This window comes from Manacus vitellinus, unplaced genomic scaffold (genome assembly GCF_001715985.3).
Source record: "Manacus vitellinus isolate BGI_N305 unplaced genomic scaffold, ASM171598v3 scaffold_7_pilon, whole genome shotgun sequence".
NCBI lineage: Eukaryota > Metazoa > Chordata > Aves > Passeriformes > Pipridae > Manacus > Manacus vitellinus.
In genome coordinates, this window is record NW_021940813.1 from 23,385,951 (window position 1) to 23,411,264 (window position 25,314).

General features: G+C 37.4%; 1 protein-coding gene across 1 annotated transcript; it reads left to right on the forward strand.

Moving 5' to 3' along the window:
* The first annotated feature begins 1,407 nt into the window (after positions 1–1,407).
* Positions 1,408–22,050, forward strand: CDC16 (cell division cycle 16). Its single transcript, XM_018084284.2, has 18 exons — positions 1,408–1,536; positions 2,430–2,487; positions 3,405–3,502; positions 4,502–4,540; positions 5,350–5,490; positions 7,320–7,479; positions 8,136–8,230; positions 8,868–9,001; positions 10,036–10,115; positions 11,700–11,749; positions 12,408–12,481; positions 14,389–14,514; positions 15,268–15,420; positions 16,018–16,081; positions 17,773–17,834; positions 19,871–20,006; positions 20,556–20,646; positions 21,761–22,050. The coding sequence occupies exons 5-18, from the start codon at positions 5,392–5,394 to the stop codon at positions 22,024–22,026; spliced, it is 1,590 nt and encodes a 529-aa protein (XP_017939773.2). The 5' UTR covers positions 1,408–1,536; positions 2,430–2,487; positions 3,405–3,502; positions 4,502–4,540; positions 5,350–5,391; the 3' UTR covers positions 22,027–22,050.
* The last annotated feature ends 3,264 nt before the right edge of the window (positions 22,051–25,314 follow it).

Genomic DNA, 25,314 nt, shown 5'->3' on the forward strand with positions numbered 1-25,314 from the left:
CTTTGGAGGTCCCTTCCAACCCAAACCATTCTATGATTCTGTGATTTTTAAATTCATCCTGTTTTGTTTGAGTTACTGCAGTTTTCTGCCCTGTTGTCTCATACTGAACAGAAGTCATTGAGCTCTGGTGAGTTACTATTACACCTAGTCTGACGGAAATGTCACCACTTATGACCAAATAATGGGTTTCATCACTCAGCAGTTTCTAAATGTTATCAAGTTCTCGCTCAAAGATCCAAAAGCTGATGAATACATATGCTGTTAACCATACTAATTTCAAAGAGTTTTTAGACCAACAAATACAATGGGTGGATTGGTAGCAGTCATAATAATCCACAAGTTTCAGAGCGTTGAAGGTACAAAAGCTTGATTGCATCCTGCCATGGAAACTATTTGTACACCCGAAAAGCATCTTTAGGGAAGTTGAAAACTATGATAAAGCCCCCTAGATAGGACTGCTGGTGCTAAAGAAACCACTATCAAAAGGATTAGTCTCTTGACTATGTGTTCTAATGGAAAGATGAACAAGGATTTTGCTTTCCTCCAAGCAAAATGCTTTGGTTACCAAAACATGAAAAAGGAGCAGACATACAAATGCAGTTGAGGAAAAAAAAGAAAAATAAATCTACGTGCTACTGCAGGCATAAAACAAGTATCTGCCATCTGCAGCACACGCACTCAACAGCTCAAAGAATCAGCTCCTAAAGAGTGACACAGTGTGAGGCAAAAAGGTGACCTGACTAATAACTGAAGGAAATCACTAAAATCAAAGAGATTTACCATCAAAGTGCAGCTACTGCAAATAGATCAAGAGAGGGCACATGGATCCATTTCTCTCAAACTGAGGCTGCTTCTGACCACCTGCCGCCTTTGTGGCCTTCTCCACATTGTAACCGTGACACAGCTCTTCCTTCTTCATCCAAGCGAACACAGGTGATTGCTCTCCTTGTCCCAGGCACACCTGCTCCAAGGTGTATTGCCTGGCACCTGAATTACTTCAAATCAGGCAACTTAAATGGTTTATGTTACTTGGCTTTCAGTAGTGAGGGCTGACACGTTTCAGCAGTGGAGAATGATTCCCTAAGCTGTGTGGTACCAAAAATGACTGGGTGATGCAGGACTCGTAGGAAACCTCCCGGCACACCATCCACCATCGCTGCTAAGTCCTGGGGGAATATTTTCACCTCAAGCCTGCTGGCAATCTGGCAGAGACAGTTCTTCACTTCGAAACTGCGAGGAAGTCCCTAAGAATAAATTTGCCGGGGATGGACTGCAGAGAAAAGTCTCAGAATTAATTTATTTACTGGGGTGTGGGGCCAGCGGCCCGCGCGGGGGGATGTCCCCTCCCCCGGAACGCCGCGCTCGGGGCGCTGTTTCCGGGCGGGAGGGAGGGAAGGCAGGCGAGGGGCGGGTTTGGGCGCTGCACCGGCGGGCGGCCCGCGGTCCCTCGGCGGCTCCGGGATCCCGATCCAGGGGCAGCACGGGAGCGAGGATGAACCTGGAGCGGCTCAGGAAGCGCGTCGGCACTACATCGACCAGTGAGCGCAACCGCCGCGGGGGCAGCGGTGCAAGGGCGGCGGGCCCGCGGGCTTTCCCCGAGGAAAAGGCGCTCTCGGCGCGGCTCCCGCAAAGAGAGAGACTGGGGCGGGGCGAGCAGCGGTGCCGGGCGCTGCGGCGGCGGAGAGGGTGTTAATTTTGTAATTATGCCCCGTTTTCCCTGGAAGGGGAGGGAGTCGCAGTGGGAGAGGGGTGCGGCGGGCCGGAAGCGCCGCCTGTGCGGTCTCCAGTGGGAGCCGGGGCCTCCTGGTGGGTTTTCCTGATGCCTTCCTCGCGTGGAGGAGGAGGAGGAGGGGGAAGAGGACAGCCGGTTGTAGAGTAGCTATAAAACGAAGGCGTATTTTCAGGATCTCGCCCTGCTGGGTTGTGCAAGCTGTGCCGGGCTTACCTTGGGCAGGAGACGACCCCAGGTTGCACCAGGGCAAGCTCAGTTTGGATATTAGAAAAAAAAAATCGCTTCACTGAAACCGTGGTTAAGCATCGGAACAGGCTCCCCAGGTGATGGAGTCACCATCCCTGGGAGTGTTCAAAAACTGAGCGGACGTGGCACTTGGCCACGTCGTTTAATTGTCACAGTGGAGTTCGATCGGCAGTTGGACTTGATGATCTCGGAGGTCTTTTCCAAACTTAATGGTTATATGATCATTGCAAGAGGGAATGGATTCTAAATAAAAGAGCATAGGTTTATATGTTATATTAGGAAGAAATTCTTTGCTGTGAGGCAGGTGAGGCACTGGGACAGGTTGCCTAGAAAAGTTGTGGATGCCCCATCCCTGAAAGTGTTCAAGGCCAGGTTGCATGGGGCTTTGAGCAACCTGATCTAGTCAAAAGCTAACACCAAAAGAATACTAATTATTTCTGTCATGCTTTTACAGCAGCAGTATCAAAGTGCCCTGTTTTGGGCTGACAAAGTAGCTTCACTCTCTCATGGTAAGTGGTTGCTTTAATCTTTGTTTTTGTTAACTTTTTTTTGATAGTGTTCTGTTTCGAAGGTTTCGTAATAAATAATTGGATAAATCTTGTAGTTCTGAGTTTGGTGTAAGTCCTTTTTTGTGATCTTTGGAATGGTATTTTTCCAAATAGAGCAGAGCTCATCTTCCTTCCCTTTTGAACTTGGTGCTAAAATTAATGTTTGGCCAAACCTTAAGGTTTGCCTACCTTAAGAATCAAAAAGAAAAAAAGCAAAAGATACAAGAGACCACGGTGGTTTCCTGCAGGACTCATGATTGTCCTGGGTGACAAGTAGACTGCAGGTTTACAAAGGGAGATGATGCTGGTTGCCAGTGTCTGTCTATGGCCATGGGCCAGTTACACGTAAAATGATTCTGGGGGCTTGATCCCACAAAGGCTTTGGTTGCCAGTAAAGTAGGAGGGTACTGAGCTGTCCTTCTGGAATCGTAACATCAAGCTGCAGAAGGCTAGTGCTTTCACTGTTGATAGATTCTCACTGATCTTTTTTTTTGAGAAAAACAATTTTGGGTTGTTTTTTTTTCTGCCATGTGTCCAAGGGCAGGGTAACTTGTAACTGCTGCTTTTTTAGATCTGTATCATTGTATCACTGTCTCTTTTTCATGTCAAACCTCTAGAATGACATTCTTTATTTTCACTGTCCAGTGCACTATCTGATGTCTTCGAAGTTAAAATCTGATTATTTTTTCATTTTAGTCTCTCAGTAGTAGATGAGTTGTTTATACGTATTTGTATATAAAAATAAAACTTTATAACTCATTGGAATGCTGGAATAGGGAAAAAGTACTTCTCTAGTGAAGCAAAAGTGAATATTCTGTATGAAAGTGTTTAAAGATATATTGTAATTTAATGGTTTATAATTTGTTCTTTTATTTTAGAGGAACCACAAGATATTTACTGGCTGGCCCAATGTCTTTACCTAACAGCTCAGTATCACAGGGCAGCACATGCTCTTCGGTCACGTAAGCTGGATAAGGTAAGTCATTTTAGTCAAAGAATTACTAATGTTAGCCTTCTTTTAAACCTCTGCTGCTAACCACAGGGACTTCTTCCATCAGAGGATAACATTTATGGGAAAAGTAATTTGAAAAATTACATGATATAGTTTTTGTGGCCCTGCATGATGTAGGTTATATGGCCCCCTTTATATTGGTTAGATTGAAAGTGTTGTCCCCAGATAGGGTCCCAGAAAAGAGAAGGGGTCCGAGAATGTAACTGCAGTAGGTATGGGAAGGAGGAGTGCAACTTCAGGAAGGATACTGAGGTCCTGAAACAGGTCCAGAGGAGAGCAACTGGGCTGGTGAAGGGACTCAAGCACAAGTCCTATGAGGAGAGGCTGAGGGAGCTGGGGCTGTTCAGCCTGGAGAAGAAGAGGCTCAGGGGAGACCTCATCACTCTCTACAACTCCCTGAAAAGAGGTTGTAGCCAGGTGGGGGTTGGTCTCTTCTCCCAGGCAACTATCAGCAAGACAAGAGGGCATGGTCTTAAGCTGTGCCAGGGGAGGTTTAGGTTAGATATTTGAAAGAATTTCTTTACAGAGAGGGTAATCAGACATTGCAATGGGTTGCCCAGGGAAGTGGTGGATTCTCCGTCCCTGGAGGTTTTTAAGACAAGACTGGATGTGGCACTTAGTGCCATGGTCTGGGAACCACAGTGTTAGTGGATCAAGGGTTGGACTTGATGATCTCGGAGGTCCCTTCCAACCCAGCTGATTCTATGATTCAGATGTAGTTGTTTCAATTGTCCTTCCACTCTGATAATGAGTGGGGAAGGAAACAGTGAATTAAATGTCCTTTGAGAGTTTAGTAGTAGAGGAAATGTTACAGACTTAGTCATGTTGGTCAGGAAACACTTTTGGTGGCAAAAGGGGTGAAGAGGCCATAGAAGTGAAAAAGGAGAGAGCAAAATGGAGTCTAGCAGTGTAAGTAAACATGCTTTCTCTTTGTAACTGTTATGTATGAAACTTCTCTTTCAGTTATATGAAGCGTGTCGCTACCTTGCAGCTAGATGTCATGTGAGTACACATTTTAACCACTATTGGAAGCAAACCAAATTAGATGAAAGACACATCTTGGGAAGATTAGGTACCTGAAAGGCAATGTAGATGTTTATATTCACTGGAATAACAGGTTTAATTTTTGTGACAGTTGATTTCGTTCTTTAACTTGCAGTGGTTTTGGTTACTGTGGTATCCATTCTAGTACTACTGTGAAGAAATCCAACTGACTTTTTTTCCAGGAAAGAGTCCTCTAATATTTTGTGGGGGAAGAACATGAACCTTTTTTGTCTCATGTCTTCATGTTTTCATTTTTAATGGGTTGGTTGTAATCTGACCAGAGGAGATGTGATTTATGGTCATATAACTATATTTAATAGCTTTATGCATCTGTATAAAATGGGATACATAAATAGTGAAATACGGTGCTTTCACAGAGACAACTGAACCAACTGGTAGATTAAATGTAGACATAGAATAATGTGCAGCTTATAGAATAAGATGATGGTAGTTTATTAAAGCCTGTGTTAACTGTTTTTAGGAGCGTATCCATTTCTCTGATTGCATAATACTGAATAATAGATTTTTCTGGAGGTGCTCATTTTATATTTTTTTTGCATATTATAAGTGACCAGTAAAACAGTTGACTGCAATTATAAAATGACATATGGCCAATTAAGCATATGCATGCATGAAAAACTTGCTGATAAAATTAAAACTGGTTGTAACAATCTGTGCCTTTGAAACATGATGCTGTGTTTATTGTTGCTTTATGTACAGATTATTCAAAACCCAACCTTGTTTTTTACATGTACATGTTTGGTTAGTATGCTGCAAAAGAGCATCAGCAGGCCCTGGATATTCTTGATATGGAGGAGCCAATCAACAAACGACTTTTTGAAAAGTACTTGAAGGATGAAAGCGGATTGAAAGATTCTGCCACAGACTGGGAGATGTCACAATCCTCTGTAAGTGACAGTATTTAAACAGATATTTTTATAACTGAGAAAAATAATGCGTGAAGTTAGAAAGTGATTTTACAGCTGTTGAATCTGAAAGTGCATTTTAAGCTTCCTTTTTCAGATAACATAATTTTTAAAAATGCTGAATTATTCTCTTTTCAGTCACAGATCATGTGTTAACTTCCTGTATGGAAGTAACTTGGTTTGCAAAAATAAAGAGTGCTCTTTGACAACTTCCCATAAATTATTTGCAGACACTTTGCAGGAACTTCATGATCTAGTATTGTTTTTTATGGTCTTTTATCTCTGTGCTGCAGTTTCAGTCTTGATAATGTGAGCTAACATTTCTTTCAATTGGGCTGAAGGTTCTGAGATAACAGAACAAGTTTTCTTCTCTGGTTATTTTTAATGAAATACTCCATAATCACTCGAGTGTTATTCTCAGTGGAACATTTTTTGATCACACTTGTGAAAACTACGTGATGTAAAGGTGAAGTTTTTGAAGCTCAGTGAAAAAATCCTGCATAGGTAGACAGTTAAAATGAATGGGTACCACGTGTAGGCTGAATGGTCTGTGAAGAGTCTTCAGTTTCAGAGTTACAAATTGAAATTTATTAGCTGAAACTACAGTGAAGTCTATTGATAGGTGGTGTTTTCCCTGTAAGACTGAAGTAGCAAAGTGAGTTAAATTGTTGATGTGGACTGACACAATGCTGATATAATGGTTTTTAAGGAGAAGTAGCTTAGACTACGTGACTGTGGTGCATCTATTTATTGGGAATATTTAAACTACTACTACAAGCAAAGGAAGAAGTCCTCAGCTTTGGCTGTTTATTCTTGCTCTCTGTTTCATGATACTCTGGCCCTGGTGTTTTGTTGGCTGATTATTGAAGTAAATTGGGAAACTCTTTTGACTGAAAAGTAATCCAGCCAAAAAACTTGACTTTGTCAGTCTTTACCTTCAGAAATGCTTGTGATAATGCAGTTCACTAGGAAGAGAATGGGTTTGGTTTGCCAAAGGAGAGAACTACTGAAATGAGTACTGCCACAAGAAATATTAGCTCAAAATTCTCCCTAGTTTGCACAGACGCTACAGACTGAGTGACTGATCTCTGAGCTGGTTACAGTGTTACTGCTTTAAAAGTTTCCTGAGGTTTATTCCTTGTTGATGCAACTGCTCTGTTTCTGATGCGGGAACTCAGGAGAGTTGGATCTGTCTGTTTAGTCTGGTGATAGAGATGGGTAATGTGCTAACCTTCTCTTTTGCTGACACTTCTGTGGCCTTCTGACTGTACTGAATACCCATCTAGGGAATTTTGAAAGAACATGTTAGCTATTAGACATTTTAGCACAACTGTGCTAATAATAATCTTTCACTGCTTTAATTTCTGGAACATCTTTGTTTTGGATTGAAAGGAAGGATATATATTTCTGCTCAGAAGAGTTGAGTCCACAGATTTGGCCTTTTTCATGTCTTGCATGAAATATGTGGTTTAATGGTCAACAAAGAATTGCTTTTAGAAGTGACAGTTTCTCTGTGAGTATTATTAGCTTACAACTCAGTATCAGAGAGCTGGATGCCAGAAGTAGAAAAGATAAATTCTAACCTTCTATTGCTTATTTCAAGCATGTGTTTGTTAGATAACCTGACAGCATTCTTTTGAAATTTTTTGAGATAGCAGAAACATTTTTTTATTTAAAAACAGCACTAGAAAACCAGGTTCTATCATGCATGAAATGCTTTTTACTTTCCAAGTAGCCCATTTGATTTGTGCTCAAAACCAAATGGTAAACATTGATTCAGTCTCTGACTTCCAGTCCTGCTTTTCCACCAGATCAAGAGCTCTATATGCCTTTTGCGAGGGAAGATCTATGATGCTTTGGATAATAGAGCCCTGGCAACTTACAGCTACAAAGAGGCTTTGAAGCTTGATGTTTACTGCTTTGAAGCATTTGATCTTTTAACGTCACACCATATGCTGACAGCACAAGAAGGTTTGGATAGAAAATATTTCTCAAGTACAAGTGAAATTTACCTGCTTTTTCAATATGCGTTTTCCTAGGTTAAAATTAAAACCATAAAACAAATAGCAGACTTCAAAATAATAATTCAAATAATAGAAAATGTATGAAATGAGTGAAAATTATGATCTGTGCAAATTTGCATTTGATCTTTTCTTTTTCAGTCTTGCAGTGCTAAGAGCTGAAAGAAACAAAGTAACCCAGCATTCCTGTTTGTTAGCTCCGGAAGCTCTCATGCTCTTTGTCCAGCCTAAACAATGTTTTTACCTGTGTTCTCAACTTCATAGCTTTGAATCCATGAAACCCTACTGGTGTTTGCTTAGTTATAGCAGGCGTTGATTAACAGAGCATTCTAAGTGATAAAATTTGACATGTAGAGTACATGAAAACAGTGGTGTGTTATCTCATCTTCATTAAAATTTATTTAACAGTGTAGAAGGAAAAACTAAGAATTCACTCCTTAATTTCCATCATTAGTAGTATTATCTGTTTCAGTGTATCTGTGCTGTTATCTTCTCTGTAGTTGGGATGACCAGCATAAAGTTCTTCGCATCTCTAAGTTCTTAAAGTGTTGTATCTTGCTGTTTATTCTGTAATATGACCACTTTGATTGTTTTTAATTCCTCCAGAAAAAGAACTTCTTGAATCTCTACCTCTTAGTAGACAATGTACAGAAGAAGAACAGGAATTGCTTCACTTTTTATTTGAGAATAAATTGAAAAAGGTAAATCCCCAACTGACTAAAAAGCTGGAGAATTGATTGAAAGTCTTGACTTTGGGTGTAAAGTTTCTTGTATCCCATTTATTGTGAACTTTGAAATAAATAAGGGCTTTGTAATTTTTGGCTATTTTAAAATTTTTAATACAGTACATATCACTTCATGGAGTAGTATAACAGTGTTCTGTATACTTGTTTTCTGGTGTGGTGACAACTTGAAATTCTGATTTATGTTTCTTAAGCTTTATTTCTTGAGAAACTTCTATGCCAAGAAAAAGAGCATTAATAATGTAGACAAAATGTCAGTATACCTGATATAGCAACATCATTCTGGACTTTTTTATTCCCAAAGATAATGTGAGAGTACTGAAAACCAACTATGTATTGCTCATTATTAACTTCTACAGCCTACACTTAAGATATTGACCCTGGCAAACATCTTTCGTGTTCTAAATGAGCTTTTAAGTACATTGTAAAGAAGCATTTTACCAAATACCTGTTTTATGGACTTTCAGTTTAAAAATGTAAATTTTAAGAACTTTAGTGCTTCTTAAATATTCTTTTAGCACTAAAAATATTAATACTTAGATCATCTGATTTTAGATTGGTTTTTGTTTCACACGATGTTTCTTTTCTCTTTCAGTATAATAAGCCCAGTGAGACAGTGATTCCTGAATCAGTAGATGGTCTTCAAGAAAACCTAGACGTGGTGGTATCCTTAGCTGAAAGACATTATTATAACTGTGATTTCAAAATGTGTTACAAGCTTACTTCAGTGTAAGTATACAAAGCAACTTTTAGGGTTTTTTTCCTCATATTGTGAAGTGTAATCATTTTGCCTGGACTTATAGCCAATATTGTTCAATGGATTGACATACATAACAGTTTGATATGTATTTCAGAATATATGTTATATATGATTCAGGTATTTATAATGTGTAGCTTGTGTCTGGCAAGACACATTATTTTTATAATATGTACCAGAAGTATCCAAACCAAAACTCCACTTATTCAGCACTGTGCTGCACTTTTCTTCAACCATCCCTTCCTTTCTCTGGTACTTTCAGTTTTGTTTGCTCTCTGCCTACTTCTTGTTTGGTCTTTGTAATGAGCAGATTTTAATCCGTTGGTTAGTTAGGAAGTATGATTTCTCTGGCTGATTAAAAGTTATGATGTTATTAATGATAATATATTATTAATTTTAAAAGTTAGCATGTTATTTCTAATTTTGATGGGCCAGGTGTATCAGTTGTTATACAGCCTGGGCACACACTGCTGCTCAGTTGTCAGAAGGGTCAGAACACCACCCTGGTTTGCTTCTCAGCTACTGTAAATCTGAACATGTAGTTGTGTTTCTGAATGCCACAGGAAACAAAATTCTACAACTGAGCAAAATCTGATTCCTAAGGCATACTGCCTAGTGCTAAGCTCAGGAAGTTGAGAACTGTTGCTTGAAAGTGCTGTCAATATATATGGAAAAGATGAACAGAAACGTTGTTGCTTGCTGTCTGATAGTTAAATTTGAAGTGACCTGCAAATAAAAGTGCATTGTATTCTGATTTTCTAATTGTATATTCAGCTTGACAGAATTTTCTGGTTTCCTCTTTTGTTAAGCTAAATTAATTGTTATTTTTCTGGTCTGAAGAGAGTCTTTATTACGCCATTAATAGTTACCTCCTAGTCACAAATAGTTTTCTTTGCCTAAAATGGTAATTTACTGGAACATTACGTACTATAAAAGCAGCTTGCATATAACACATTAAATTTTTTGAAATGTGCATTGCAGATTTTGTTTTAATTTTTTCTTTTAGAGTTATGGAAAAAGATCCCTTCCATGCAAATTGTTTACCTGTACATATAGGGACACTTGTGGAGCTTAATAAAGCAAATGGTAAGAAACCCAACATTTTAATGAGTCAACAGAATACTGTAAAGCCTCAATTTTAATAAAGAATTAAAGATGCCAAGTAACCCCCTTATGTACCATTTGAAATGTTACATATATTTTTCTTCCTACCTGCAGTTTCAAGAAAACAGTGGTAACTGGAAAAGAAGGGAATTTCAGAGCTGACAGCAGGACTGGGGGGAAGTAGTTGTGCAAAGAGTCTTTATTCATTTATGATCATGAGTGTCAGTGTCTCTAAACCACTGGACTATATAGCCAGGAGGATAGTGAGCTACACTGCCTCATTCCTGTGTTTTGATTTCTGTTTTGAGGTGATCTTTGTAGAGTATCTGGGTGTACTTTTTCTGCTGAAAAATAAATTATATTAATTGACACCAGAAAGAATTCCTCAGCAGTTGTGTATGCTTGGGTGGACATGCTTATCCGGTATTCTAGATAAGCTTCTAAGATTCTAGACTCTCCTTGCCTCGCTGTTGTGAAGGCCTCTTTAGTTCAAACAAGTTAATAATCATGCAACACCTTTGTTGGAATTACAATAATAGCTTATTTGCAGCTGGCATAGCTTTTTCTTATTTCAGGCTGCATATAAACATCCAAATCAAAGCTTGAATGTCTTTAAAACCAAATGGAAAATACAATAGTGCAGGCTCTCAGAGGATGGTGCATTATATGTATGCAAATAGGTCATTAGGAGTACTAGCATTTCTTGGTGATTAGTGAATGTACTTCTCAGTTATTTTACAGTTAACTACATCTGAAAGTCGAGCTGGTGATCTGCTTGTTCTTCTAAGTCTGCCTCAAGAAGCATTTTGTAAATAAGTTGGTATTTTTTTAAGCCTGTTTTAAAATTTGATTTTTCTGCAGCTGAGAATTGATTCAAAGTGCTCTAGGACAATCTCATCGGTTTAAGAGCACTGTGCTCTGAAGAAATAGAAATTTTATGTACCATAATGCTATTTCTTTTCAAACCATATAGGCAATAGAACTGTTACCCTGTATCTGATTACTGCAGCTATTGTCAGAAAATCTGTATTAAGTTATTCCAATAAGTAGAATTATTATTTTTATTAGAAAAGTAATCACTTAGAATTATTCTAAGTAATATAATAATTTATTTGCTTTTGTCCTATTTTCAGCATATTAATGCACAGGACTCTACTTTGAAATGGATCTAGCCAGTATGTTATACCTTTTAGATGTAGAAAGTTCAATAGTGTTTTACCTTGACAAGGTACATTCAAGTGTAATACTACAGGCATTTATTTTAATGTATGTTAATGACCTAAATTGTTGCAGAATTCTTAAGGGGTGGGAAGTATAGTTGCTTATTTGTGTGCCATGAATACTTATGGGTTGTTTTGGTTGGGTTTTTTTTTTAGTTAATTGCAAAACCAAATCTCTTTTGAGGCAGTTTGAAGCATTACCACTGAGCAGAAAACATTTTTGTTTACTTGTGAATTAATAATATTGGATGTTCTGGATATTTTGTATGGAAAACTGAAAGACTTGAAACATCTTAATGTTTTACCGTGTTTTAATTTTCTTTTCTTGTTTCTTCCCATTATGTAGAGCTTTTCTATCTTTCTCACAAACTGGTGGACTTGTACCCAAATAATCCTGTAAGTTGTTCTAAGCCTTCATTGCCTGGTAGTTTTTTTAGTGAAAGCATGTAAAAGGTGTAATGTAATAGTCAGTTTGAGCAACAGAATTCAAAATCTGTTTCTGGATGAAGGTTGTAAAAATGGTTCACTCCTTTTATTTTCTATGCATTGTAATTTTCTTTTACCAAGGTTCTCTTTTTAAAACAAAGTATCTGTAAAAGGTATTCAGTGCGAGTTATTAACTTTGAATAAAAATTTAAAACATATGCTGCAGTAATAAAAATCTACGCGTCTCTGAGAAACCTTTTCCAGGGTTTGATCACCTTCACAGTGAAAATTAGTTTTCTTTGACTCCATCTGAATTTCTCATGTTGCAACTTTTACTCATTGCTTCCCATCCTGTCACTGCACCCCTGTGAGAGTCTGGCTCTGTCTTCTGTATTCCTTATCATTAGATAATTGAAGACAGCTTTCCACTAAGCTCTCTCTTTGAGAGCTGAACAAGCCCCAGTTAAAGAGTTACATGCCAGCATATATCATCAAATAATTTGAAGAGCTGACTGTGATTTCAGTGAAAATGTTCCCGACTTCTCTATTATCTGTCTCTCTCTTTTGATGTTTCACTAAAATGACTGTGATATATCTAATAATATTCTATTTTGATTTTAATGTGTAGGTGTCATGGTTTGCAGTAGGATGCTACTATCTCATGGTTGGCCACAAAAATGAACATGCTAGAAGATATCTCAGGTAGTTTTTTTTCCTGTTGCTCATTTGCTAAATAAATATTTAATGTTTGTGATTGTTTGCAAGCTCATAAACAGAACCCTCATTAAACTGGTTACTAGTAAAATATTCCTTTTGTTGCCACCCTTTTTTTGATATGGCAATTTAGATTTCATCCATCTAGATACTTAAAAAAGATGGAGACTAATGCAGCATCTCTTTTGGCAGTCACCTGGCTGTTATGGGCAGGTGTAGTCCCTGCATTCACTCGTGCTGCCAAGCTAACTACAGCTGGGTAATCAGGCCTCGGTCCTTAGTTTGAGGACACTCAGGCATTCTCCCGGCCTCAGGTTTTGTATCTGAAAGGAAAGAATTAGATTGAAAATTCTGACACTTGGCTGTCTAGTTTTTTCTGTGCACAAGCAACTGTGGACTTTTTAAGTTTGGTCAATGCTCTTTCCTGTAGGTCTCCTGTATATGTAGTGAATATCAGCACTGGAGAGCAGGACTTTGCTGTGAAGTAGGGCATTTGTTTTGGTGCTGTAAGCTTAAACTGAGAAGGCATAAATCAACTTGTAAGACTTTCATTTTTCTTCTTAAGACCTTTATAGACAATAAAGGTAAAGCCTTTGGGTTAGTTATTTAGACTTTTTAAATGCCTGATTATTATGAGTAAACTGCTTAAATTCCTCACAAGTATCAGTGTGAAGTTCTTCAAGAAGCTGTCCTGAGTGACATACGTGGTTTTGGTGGTGAAATAAAAACCATCTTTAAATCTATAAGCATCCTTAGCCAGAAAGAAAGGGTCTATAGATGTGTTGAAGAGAAAACCAAACAAAAAAACCCACAAACAAAACATCAGAATTCAGCGTAGTTCTGGCAAAAAGAAAAAGAGATCTGGTAAAAGTGAAATAGTAACAAGAAGCTTAAATTTCTGGGAGAAGAATGATAGTGTACAGCTAACAAGGCTGGGACAAGTGTGGGCTATGTAGTGGTTTTCAGAAACGAAACTCAAAGACACACTTGAATACCCAAGTATGTCCTGGGTGGCAAGATGCAAGTGTCTGAATATGTGTAATTTTGTCCCAGGAGAGAGAGAACACACCATTCTCTAGGAGCTGTGATGAGAAATAGTGAGTTTAACTGTGGCAAACAAAATTTAGATTAAATGTTAGGAAAAAAATGAAGTGTTTAAGGATAGTTAAGCAATAGAGTAGATTACTTGTGGAGCATGTAGGATCTCCATGTCAGAAGCTTTTAAGAAAAACTTTTGTCATGAGCTGTTTAGTTACGAATGCCCTTGTCTTCAGACTCAGAAAATAATCTATACAGCTTTCAAATGTTCCTGTCAAGTCCATCTTAATGTAAAGACTCTAGAGTGCAGTCTTGATGCTCAGGTTGCAGTTTTCAGCTTGAGACTTGAGTGACATACTTCCCTGATGCATGGCCTGTGGTGTGACAAATACTTGTCGTCTTCAAGGCTAGAACAATTATATAGCAAAATTTCAAGACACAATTCAACCTAAGTGTTCATTTGGTATTTTCATATCCTGCTTGTGAAACTTAGATTTTTTTTTTTTAGCATATACTTATTTTCAAATGTATAGCTAGGATTTCGCAATACATTATAAGTCACTACTAATGTTTTCTGTATTTTATTCAATTCACCTACTATATAACTGTTTATGTTTAATAATATCAAATAATTCTGCTGTCCATGAAGTAGTAGAAATAATACAATCATGAATTCATGACAGTGTGTGAACTTCTAGGTGCTAAAGAGTTTGAACTTTTAAAATTAACTTTGTTTACCATTGGTCATTACAGGTGATTTCTTAACAGATACCTAACTGTGTGACACAGCATTGCTGTCTAAGCAGTCATCTGAAGCAGGTGAAAGTTAATTTCAGATGTGTTTGCTTGTGTTTTAGCAAAGCTACTACACTTGAGCGAACCTATGGACCTGCATGGATAGCATACGGGCATTCATTTGCAGTTGAGAGTGAGCACGACCAAGCAATGGCTGCATATTTCACAGCTGCACAGCTCATGAAAGGGTATGGAAAAAATGTCATATTCGGGAATATCCATATCCATAGATAGTGTAGAATATTGATTTATATCCCTTGAAACAATAGGTAGAAGCAATATATTTGGAATAATTATCTGTTAGAGAACAACAACAAAAACAAACAAAAAAAAATAATTTAATCATCTGCATTTAGCTGCATTATTTGTGATTGCTGTTGTGATTCTGTAAGTTCTAAAGTCAAGATTTATATTTAGGTAATCTGTGTTCTACCTGACAGTTCTATGAAATTTGTAAGTCATGGTTGTTACACCAGGTCATCAACTGCTGTATAGTAATATCTTAAACAGCTCTTTCATGCTCTGGGAGAAGGTTGTAAAATGAGTCGTGGACTAATGTAATATTGCATATAAAACTGTTGTATTTGATTGTGGTTATTGGTAGATGTAATCTATTTATTGTTTCTTCCATATTCTATTTGTAAATTAAATGTACAAAGGAAAGTAGAGAAAAAACCTTCAGAACTAACTTAAGCCCTGAGAAAATACATGTAATTCCAGAGCATGTTATAGTCATGTATTGGAGTTTAAATTCTTGTCAATAACTTACAGAGATGTAAAATCTTTCAAACTTCCCTTTAGGTTAATAGTCCATTTAAATCAGTTTTTACTTGGTTGTACATAAACATATGCAAACACAATTGGCATTTCTTTATAGTTTGCAACTCCATTCCTAGTAACCACACAAAAACAAACAAGCAGTTTGTTTTATGGTTTTTTAGGTGTCATTTGCCGATGCTCTACATTGGACTGGAATACGGTTTGACCAACAACTCCAAGTTAGCTGAACGGTTTTTCAGCCAAGCTTTAAGCATTGCACCTGAAGATCCTTTTGTTATGCATGAAGTTGGAGTGGTAGCATTTCAAAATGGAGAGTAAGCTTGCAAAATATGATTAAATACTATCCTAAACATGAATTATTCTGAAGTGTAATGTGTCAGTATGTGTACTTAAGTACTTACTTTGAGCTATAGTGTCTTTTGGTTCTAGTCTAGATGGTGTTTACCCTAAACCCTTGCTTTCTAGATTGTTCTTCTTGTATAAGATTGAACAAAGACAGAATTTAATGCTTGAGGAGCATGCAGAGATGAATATTACCTTCCATGTGCCAGTCATTATGTAGTTGCATGCCTGAAGGCATCTATCTGCACACATGCTATAAAATTTTGTACAGCAAAACATTTTATCAGCTCAGAAGGTTCCAAATATATTCTGGAAAAAAACCTAACAGTTCTATGAAGTGTTTAGTCAATATACTCGGTTTGATTCTAATTTTTTAAACTTTGTCTTATGACTTCTTAGGACCACAATGCAAAATATAGCCAAGTGTAAATTACTGTGTTTTACATCTAATTCCATTCATAAAATGAAATAATATCAAAGAACTCTTCCTTGTAATATAGTTTTCTCATACTGCTAATGAAAACTCTTCACTAATTTAATTTTCTTTCTCCCCACCCCTCAATTCTTAGCTGGAAGACTGCAGAAAAGTGGTTCCTTGATGCACTGGAAAAAATCAAAGCTATTGGAAATGAGGTATTTTTCCTACTAACATATGGGATTATAAATCTGTAAAACTCTAGCAAATTCTATAATGTCTTGTGACAATTTATGTTGTTCTTATTTTAAGTTAAAAGCAATACAATATAAATTTGACTTTAAAACTTGGACTACCTACTTGTAATTGGTGTGTTGGGTTTTTAGAGGAGAATTGTCATGTATCATCTTCAGTGCTACAGGAAAAGACAAAAAGTATTTTTCTGTATGAAATTAAAAGAAAAATAAGCACTGACTGGGGAGTGAAATCCAGGTCTTATTCTCAGACCCGGGTCTTAGAAGAACAATTGCTCTTGACTGAGGGTGGAACTGGGTACACATATGACGATGGTTTCTGCTACCTTAAGTATTAGCCATTTCTTGAATGACTTCCACTTTTGTGGGGTCATAATCCTGTAGGTATGGATTTGTTTTCTTTCTCCCGGATAGAGACACTGAGTAGGAATGTGCTCAGAGATGCTTAACTAACTTTCCTGAAATTAACCAAAATAATCACTAGCAAAAGGTTTGTTAGGAAATGTAGTTCAGGTGCTTTTGTGAATCAAAAGTTGACCATTACAACCCTGATTCCTCACGCTGGAGTACAAATAAATGTGTACCTACTGGCAGTAATGGTTATTTGTGTGATATCATCTTGTCTAAAGAAACATATTGTACTAAAGAAACTCAAGATGCCTTAATGAAAGCAGTACCACCTTGTGACAGGCTTCTTGTGAATTTTAAGATAGGTTTTCTCAATTTTTAGCTTAAATTTAGTTAATGAGGACATCACCTCATGCTACTGTGTTAACAAATCATCTCCTATCAATATAAGGAAATTGCTTCTAGAGCACAGTAAGCTATAAAGTGGAAAGTGCTGAAGAACTAAAAATCTTCATGTGGACAAGGCACATATTTACTAAAACAAACTGCGCAGCTACTAATTTATATGCTCACTAATATATAAATGGGCTTGTTCTGTTTTAGTTAAAGCTGTAATGTTGTTTGTGGAAATGCCATAAGCTTTATAGACCAGAATTAAATTTATGTGTATGCATAAATTCTTTTCTATGTGGCATTTTTCATGTTTATTGAGAAGTACTAAATACCAGTAAACTGGAAACACACAAATGAATATTTAGAATTAGTGTGGGAAACACCTAAAATAAGTAGAGATTCAGAAGATAGTATTATATTATTATAAACCACACATTCATAATGCAAAAGCTCAATTTATTTTTAATTTCAGTAAAAAGCATTTTAAGGATTTTGTTGGCTCAGATTGTCTTCTGTGTTCCTCACGAATGAGCTAATTTATGTAGAGCAGATGAAGTGAGACCATGGAGAAGACAGCAAAAAGACTTTCAGTATTCATGATTGTTTTACAAATACCTAATTTGAGGGGTTCTTCGGTGCTCCTAGCTAAGACTCTTTTTAGTTAAGTAGAAAACAAGTTCTATTTGGTTTGCACCCAAGTTTTAATTGGCTTTGGGGAATGGATAAAATAGAAAAATGAGTTATTGAATAAAGGTTTGGGGCTTAAATGTGTGTTTTGTAAAGAATTTAAAATGTTCCTGATAATTTTCTTGGTCCAAACATACAAATGAATAAGGCATTTATTTGTTATAACTAACAAATTTAGTTATAGTCTGAGAAGCTGCAGTTATTTGAATTGCTGCATTATTTTGCAGGTGACAGTTGATAAGTGGGAGCCTTTATTGAACAACTTAGGACATGTCTGCAGAAAACTCAAGTAAGCAGAGGCTACTGGAGCTGCATTTTTCTGTAATGCTGCAAAAATGTGCTTTCTCTCTCATTTATATCATCTACCACATGAGAACAGTGTAGAAGTACCCTATAAGATGATTCTCTGAATCAGCTTGTGAATGTAAATACATTAATCGCCCCTTATATCCAGTTTACCACACACAAGTTAAAGTCCTTAATATAAAAGCCTTTCCTTAATTATTGATTCTTATTAGATAGAGATTTGATCATAGGCTTTTAGATCTTTGTATGGGTGTGAATTTTAGCTGTCTGCTGTCTCAGTCCTCATATATTGGAATATGTCCATTGATTTAATTAACATAAAGGTGGTTTTGTGCCAATTAATTGCTTGGTTTAGTACTTACTTTTCCTTATTGAAGTGAAATATTTAATCACATTAACACAGCAAGGAAATATTACTTTATGGTTTTGTAGAACAAAACTATATCATTTTATGTTTCGATTCCATGAACAGCAAAAGTGCAAAGTACCTATGCAAGTTTTAACAGTTCTAACACAGAGACATGTTTTCTCATTAATTACCTTAATCTGACTTTAACCAGTGTTTTCTTTTATTCAATCAATTTTTTGTTCTTTTTTTAGTGTCACGGTTTTAATCGCCCAGTTGGTGTATACTGTAATTTTTTTTTCAAAGCTGCTAATGAGAATGTGATTATGGTAGATGAAAGTTGTACTTCTGCTTTGGCTTTGGTAGTAATTGCTTTGTGCTCGAATTGCCAATTAGTCTTCATTTTCATTATAAAATGAGAACATATAATAGTTACTCCTTGTGCCAAGAGCAAACAAAAGGCACTGCTTCTGGAGTCTATTCATGAGTATAATTGCAGGGTTTTTTCAAATACTTGTTTTGTTTATAATTACTTTTGTCTTTTTTTTTAAATTTCTACAGTAAGTTAGTAACTGCTTACATCACTCTTTGTACAACTTGCATTGTAGTATTTGTTCAGGTTCAGAAATCAAACCTAATATATTTTTGCATCCTTGTAAACCATCTTTCAAGAAAATCAAGTTGAGAATTTAGGCAGCTGTACATATGCTTTGAAAACTTAAAAATTCTGTAATAACTAATTTAATAGAGTTCGTAATACACAATATGGCTATTATGAAAAAACTTACTGGATCTATGACTACTCACTAATATTAAGGGGTTGTAATTTGAAAGCAGCATATTAAAATACAGTGGTAGTCAATTGGACATGTGAATACTATGAGTGAAAATAAAATTGCATCGTGAAAGGGTTGTGCAGCAAGCAAACAGTTGCATAATTTTTCTGCCTCGATTGTTACTTGATGCCCTCTAACAACTTCATATGTTGCTGTTTACATAATTTCATTATCACTATAGTCATTAAAATTTGTTGTGAGTAGGCAACTGCTATCTTTCTCTTTAACAATGTGGAACTGGGATGTCAAATGTGACAATTTAATTTCTCAGAGTAATGTCATAGTGTACATTTAATTCTTGTTTTATAAAATAACAAATATAACAATCAGTCTAATTAATAGATAATTTTCAAAGAAAAGGTGACTGGTATTTGAAAGAAATTATGGGTATGTGTAAACCTCCTTTTTTGATAGAGAGTATAGCAAAATAGAATTGACAAGAGTACCAGTGTATGCAGCACAGGCTTCTGAAATTTCTGCCCAGAGAGCTTTTCTCAGTTTGAATGATGCAGAATTTAGTCTCGTATTGCTCCATTGCTCCCCCAGGGAGGCAAATGAAAGCTACAGAAAGCAAGCCAATGTTACAATGAGCAGCATTAAGCATGGAAAGCAATTTACCATATCAGATGGCTAAGATCATCTCCAAATGGGGCCTACTGTAGGCATCTGTTTTGCTACATAAGGAGAACAATGATTTCTCAATTACACTGGGGAAGAAAATTGTCAATATCCATGAGTCTTTTGTACATTATGTTCGGAGTATAAAGCAATAATTTTTAAGTTCTGGCACAATTGTGTTCCACTTACTAATCAATCTTCTGTATTTAACCCTAACAGGAAGTATGAAGAAGCACTGGAATACCATCGCCAGGCTCTAGTATTAATTCCTCAGAATGCTTCTACTTACTCTGCCATTGGCTACATACACAGCTTAATGGGCAACTTTGAAAGCGCCATCGACTATTTTCATACGGTACGTAACTGCCTTCAGTTAAAGTGCTGGTCACACATTCTCCAATTTACCTCTTGCGTTCTGGGTTAGGTTTGGAACAGAGAACTAGCATTTTTCCCAGCCTCCAAATTACTGTTTATTTTATAATCTTAATTTTTTAAAAAAATAGGTTAAAAAATGGCCTCTTTGGCAGACTTTGATTGTCATTATTGCAATTTACATTTCATGTACATAAGCTTGTCATGCAGCTGAAGTAATTTCAAATACTTCCAAACCATGCCTTAAAGGAGAAATTTTACAGCAACATATATCTCATGATTTTTGAATGCTTCTCTGTCTGTATTTATATCCTTTTCTGGTTTTGCTTCAGTGCTTTGCTTGCTTGCTACTTCAGAGAGTTCATGTGATGGTGTTATTTGAGTTGTGCAATGTTTTGCTTTTAGAGTGAAGACTATGCTCAGATAGCACTGTGGAACAACAAAATAACAAACTGAACTATTGCAGACTTAAGATGTAAATCTGCTACTGTTTTACTTGCTACTAAATACTTTTTACTGGTTTTTTTAATAGGCCCTTGGTCTCAGGAGAGATGACACATTTTCAGTCACAATGCTTGGACACTGCATAGAAATGTACATTGGTGATTCTGAAGCCTACATTGGTAAGTCTTTAATCTTTGTGACTCTTAATCATTGAGTCCTTTGAGAGGAGTGTTATTCCTATGTCAAGAAAGACTGTCTACCACTACCTCATCAACTTACAAAGTTAGAGTATGCCTTTGATTGGATTTTTTTGTTGTTTTTTAATGGCTAAATGATGCAGAATTTCACAGCAATTGCAGATGACCACTGTTTTTTGTGAGCATCATGACAGTAAATTCTTACCAGCATAAAGAAAGGAAACAATTTATCATTGAAGGTTTTGATGGTTTCTTTTATAGAAAATGTTGATTTGTGGCAGCTTAGACACCAAAGGGAATAAGGAAAAAATAAAACAGAGATATAGAGTTAGGAAATCAGAGCACTAGTGGTAATGCTGCTGTAGAGCAAAGCATTTTCACCATGTTAAAACTTGGCTCTGTGGAGACAGGATAAATTCTTCTGACTCCAAAAATACAGCTTTACATATGGTAACAAAAAAAAGGGCTTCATAACTGTAATACATTATATTGCCATAGTTTTAAATTTTCCGTGAAAGTTTTCTACCCCCTCCCCCACAACTTTATAGTGATAGATTTCTGCTTCATTGAACTTAGTGTTTTATCTGTAGTGAACACAGTTGATGGTCTGTCAAGCATGTTAAGAAGGCTGAAGCCTTAAGAGTAAAAGCCATCTATGTACTCTAGTGCTTTTCCAGCAGATTTTTTGCACAATTGAAGCAGATGTTTCTTCTCAATATTGTCTTTCTCCATATGTAGTTATTTAACACATCTGGAAGAACCATGCAGCCATGTGATATGCATTAATGCAAACCAAGCTGTGTGTAACTTAAACAAGAAAAAAAGCCCCTTGGAGAATTGGGAAGGGAATTGGCAATTACATCTCATAACAGACTTTTGAATCTGAGTAGTGCTTCTTCTATTATGCTTTTTTCAAAAAGGAGGCTGTTGGATTTTTTCAGAACAACTCTATTCATCTTCAGTCATTAAGCAGCAATAGTTCCCTGATGATCTGAAAACAAAGGATTATAGTAGTTTCTGGATAACAGTTTCTTTGAGAGATGTTTCTTTGAGAGTGTTCATTTGGAATAAACTAATGGTTTGTCTGTTTTCCTAGGAACAGAGATTAAAGACAAATTAAGATGTTATGACTTTGATGTACACACAGTGAAGACATTAAAGAACATAATTTCACCTCCCTGGGATTTCAGAGAATTCGACATAGAAAGACAAACTCTGGATGAAAGTGGCATAGTAACATTAGAGACATCAAATCAAAGGAAAAGTACAGATACCAGTCGCCCATTGGAAGAAACATTTGAGATTGAAATGAATGAAAGTGATATGATGTTAGAAACATCAATGTCAGACCATAGTACGTGACCATAAATACTGGTAGAGAGTTCATTTTGTCTAAGTGTAGTATGTTTGGTTTAGCATTTTTGTTTTGGTGTTAAACTTTCAAGAATTTGCTATTTTTTATATGAATTCAAACGACTATGTACTTAACACTGGGAGTTTTATAGTTTCTACTTTATAAATATTCCTTTCCTGATAGCACTCTCATGAATCCCCATCTGGATCAAGAAGACTTCATTGCATCGATGCAGGCCATATACATAGTACTGTAGTATACAGGGTATTGGCTATTTTGCACATGTCTGTGCATTACTGAACATTAGTTCAGTTTTTAGACACAACTGCACTTTAAAATTCAAGGGTATTGAGTGCAGAAAAGCTCGGGGAGGAGTCTGTGTTTTAACAGCAATTGCACACACTCTCACTGTTGAAATCTGCTTGGGTCTAGGCGATCCCATTGCTTTCCTATGAGCACCAACACAGGAGTGTAGAGAATTCTGGTTCTGTCCCAGGGACAGTGGAAATTGTGCTATGGCTTCACAGAGGGAATTGGAGGTGCCCAAGTTTCCCTTCCATATGTTAAAACCTAGGGATTGGGGTCTGCGTCAAGTGTAGAATTCTGTACCAATCCTGTACATTCTCAGACGTGAGAACGTAAGGTGAACAAAAATGTTTTACTTCCTAGTTCTAAAGTACTTCACACACGTTCTCCTGAAAAACATGGGATAAGCCATGAGTCTTAAGTGGAAAAGTATCCAAGGAGAGTGTTGGGAAAATTAATCATTTAGGAAGCATATGCATCTCCTGGCCACCATCAGGTCTCTCTCCTTCATTGTGGCTGGCAAAAAAGTTCATACAGAGGAGTTTCTTTTCTTTTGGAACCTGATAGTTTGTGTGTGGTTCAGGTGACTTCTTTGAGGTAAACTGGGGATTTTTCCTGGACACTCTTGAAGCCTTTATAATGAGTGTGTCTCAACAGCTACTCTGTTAGGCAGGTCTCATCCTTTAAAGGATCTTTTGATGGTTATTTTTACATCTGTGCTTATGTAACCTGAATGATTGTAACCAGGACCATCTCATGCATAAAGTGACACCAAAGGCTTCTTTTTGCACACAGAGCAGCCAGAAGGATATCGCCAATAGATTCTCAAAGAGCCAAACTTCTTTTTCTCTAGAACATTATTATTTTTAATCCAGCATATGTGAATCTAGTTTTCTAGTAAGGCATTGTGGCAATTTCTACATGGAAGTTGGCAAAAGAGTCTTCTAGCAAATCAGGCCTTACTGTCAGACATGGATATAAATCTTGCATTGTTTCCTTTTTTCTATGTTACTACTATTTTTGTTGACAAATAGTTTTAAAGATTGATAAAAGTTGGTATTTCTTCCTGCATTGTCCAGTTATGATCTGATGGTATGTTGGCCATGATGGCAATACAGGTTTATAGTGTTCCTCCTTGCCTGTAGGAATCTTCTTACCCTTGTGCTGATTCTTTAGCTGTGGTAGTACAAATGTTTGTTTGGTTATGTTGTGAATGAAATCAGGGAACCGGACCAGCATTTTAAAACATTTTCTAGATCTGATGAATTCTCAGGTTCAAAGAGAGCAAGCCAGTGCTGTGTAACTTGTCATCAGTGGGGCAGAATGGTAGGAATGGGAAGAAACAGATGGAATAGCGAGAATGGGCATTGCTGTAAAGGCAGCATATCATGACACTGTGCCTTGACATCTATCTGCTAGAGGTTTTGGGGCTGGCTTTTGCTAGCCTTCATTTATTTGTATTAAAAGTTACCTAGAAAGAAATGTATGCAAAGTGCCCTACATCATGAGCAACATTTTTGGATGTTAAAGAAATTCTTGATATGGCTTGGCTTGGCTCCCAGTCCTTTAGGCAGCTACAGTTAGGTTAGAGCTTGTGGTTTCTGATGTGTGTCTCAGACAGGACTTTAGGGAAAGTTTCTCTCTCCTCATTTCTATTCTGTTCAATGTTTTGATCTGCTCTTGTTCTATCCAAATCCCTGCTTTTGTACTGGCAGCTCCTGCTTGCTCTAGTCTTCTGCACCTCACAGCACCTGTCCTGCTCCAATCCTGCTCTTGCCTGGACTTTGCTTCCTAGATAGTGCTTGGTGCCTTTCTGGGTTATTATGACATTCACCCTGGCTCTAGTTAAATTGAGTATTGTCCTTGTCCTCGTGAGGCCTTTGGTTATTAATTTTGGCCTGACTTGACCTCAGATTCTTGATTCTTGCTTCAAGTCATTGCCTTTTGCCTTTGGCTGCTTGGTACAAGGATCCAGGACTGTCAGGTTGGGTGACTTATCAGTATGCCCCCAAAAGAAACACCCTTACTCTGTCCCATAACTTCATCTCTCCCTTGAAAGGATCAGTCTTGTCCTGGAGTGGGCAGACCTGGCTGTTGCCTTAAAGGTTTTCAGAATAGATATGAAAACCCACAAGATGTTTCTGCTGCCAATGGCTCCAACAGTTCCATCGTAGGTACTGCTGCCTAAGAGATTTGAGGAAGAATAACGTTAGCTCAGTTGGTCAGAGCATGGTGCTAATAACACCAAGGCTGCGGGTTCGGTCCCCATATGGGCCATTCACTTGAAGAGTTGGACTTGATGATCCTTGTGGGTTTCTTCCAACTCAGAAGATTCTGTGATTTCAGTTTCCTCAGCCAATGCCACCTGCTTGTATTATTCCAAATCAGATCATATATTTCCTTTGTGCTGTGGACAGCTGTTTGAGGACCAACAATGCAGTAGGATCTGACGATTTGCAATGACCCTGTGTATTCTGAATAACTTGGAGGCATTTTGCTGCTTTTGTCTAGTTTCCGTAGCTCTAGATGAGTCTCTGTGTTGATAAATGCATGGTATATCCATACTTTGGATGTACTTTGCTGCACTTCTGCCACCGAGCCTAGGAGATATAGTCCGAGGTATTCTGACTCACACAGGCATTGCAGGAAACTGTGGATTTAGACATTGCAAAATTTGTCGATTGCAATCTAGGACTGAGTAAGCCTTGTTTTGATTGATGGGTCAGTACTTAGAATAACATAGAATCATGGGATGGTTTGGGTTGGAAGGGACCTTAAAGATCACCTGGTTCTAACTCCCCTGCCATGGGCAGCGGCACCTTCAACTAGACTGTGTTCCTTAGAGCCTCATCCATCCTGGCCTTGAACACTTCCAGGGATGGAGCATCCACAACTTCTCTGGGCAAACTGTTCCAGTGCCTCACCACCCTCACAGTAAAGAATTTCTTCCCATTACCCACCCTGACTTTCCCCTCTTTCCGTTTGTACCT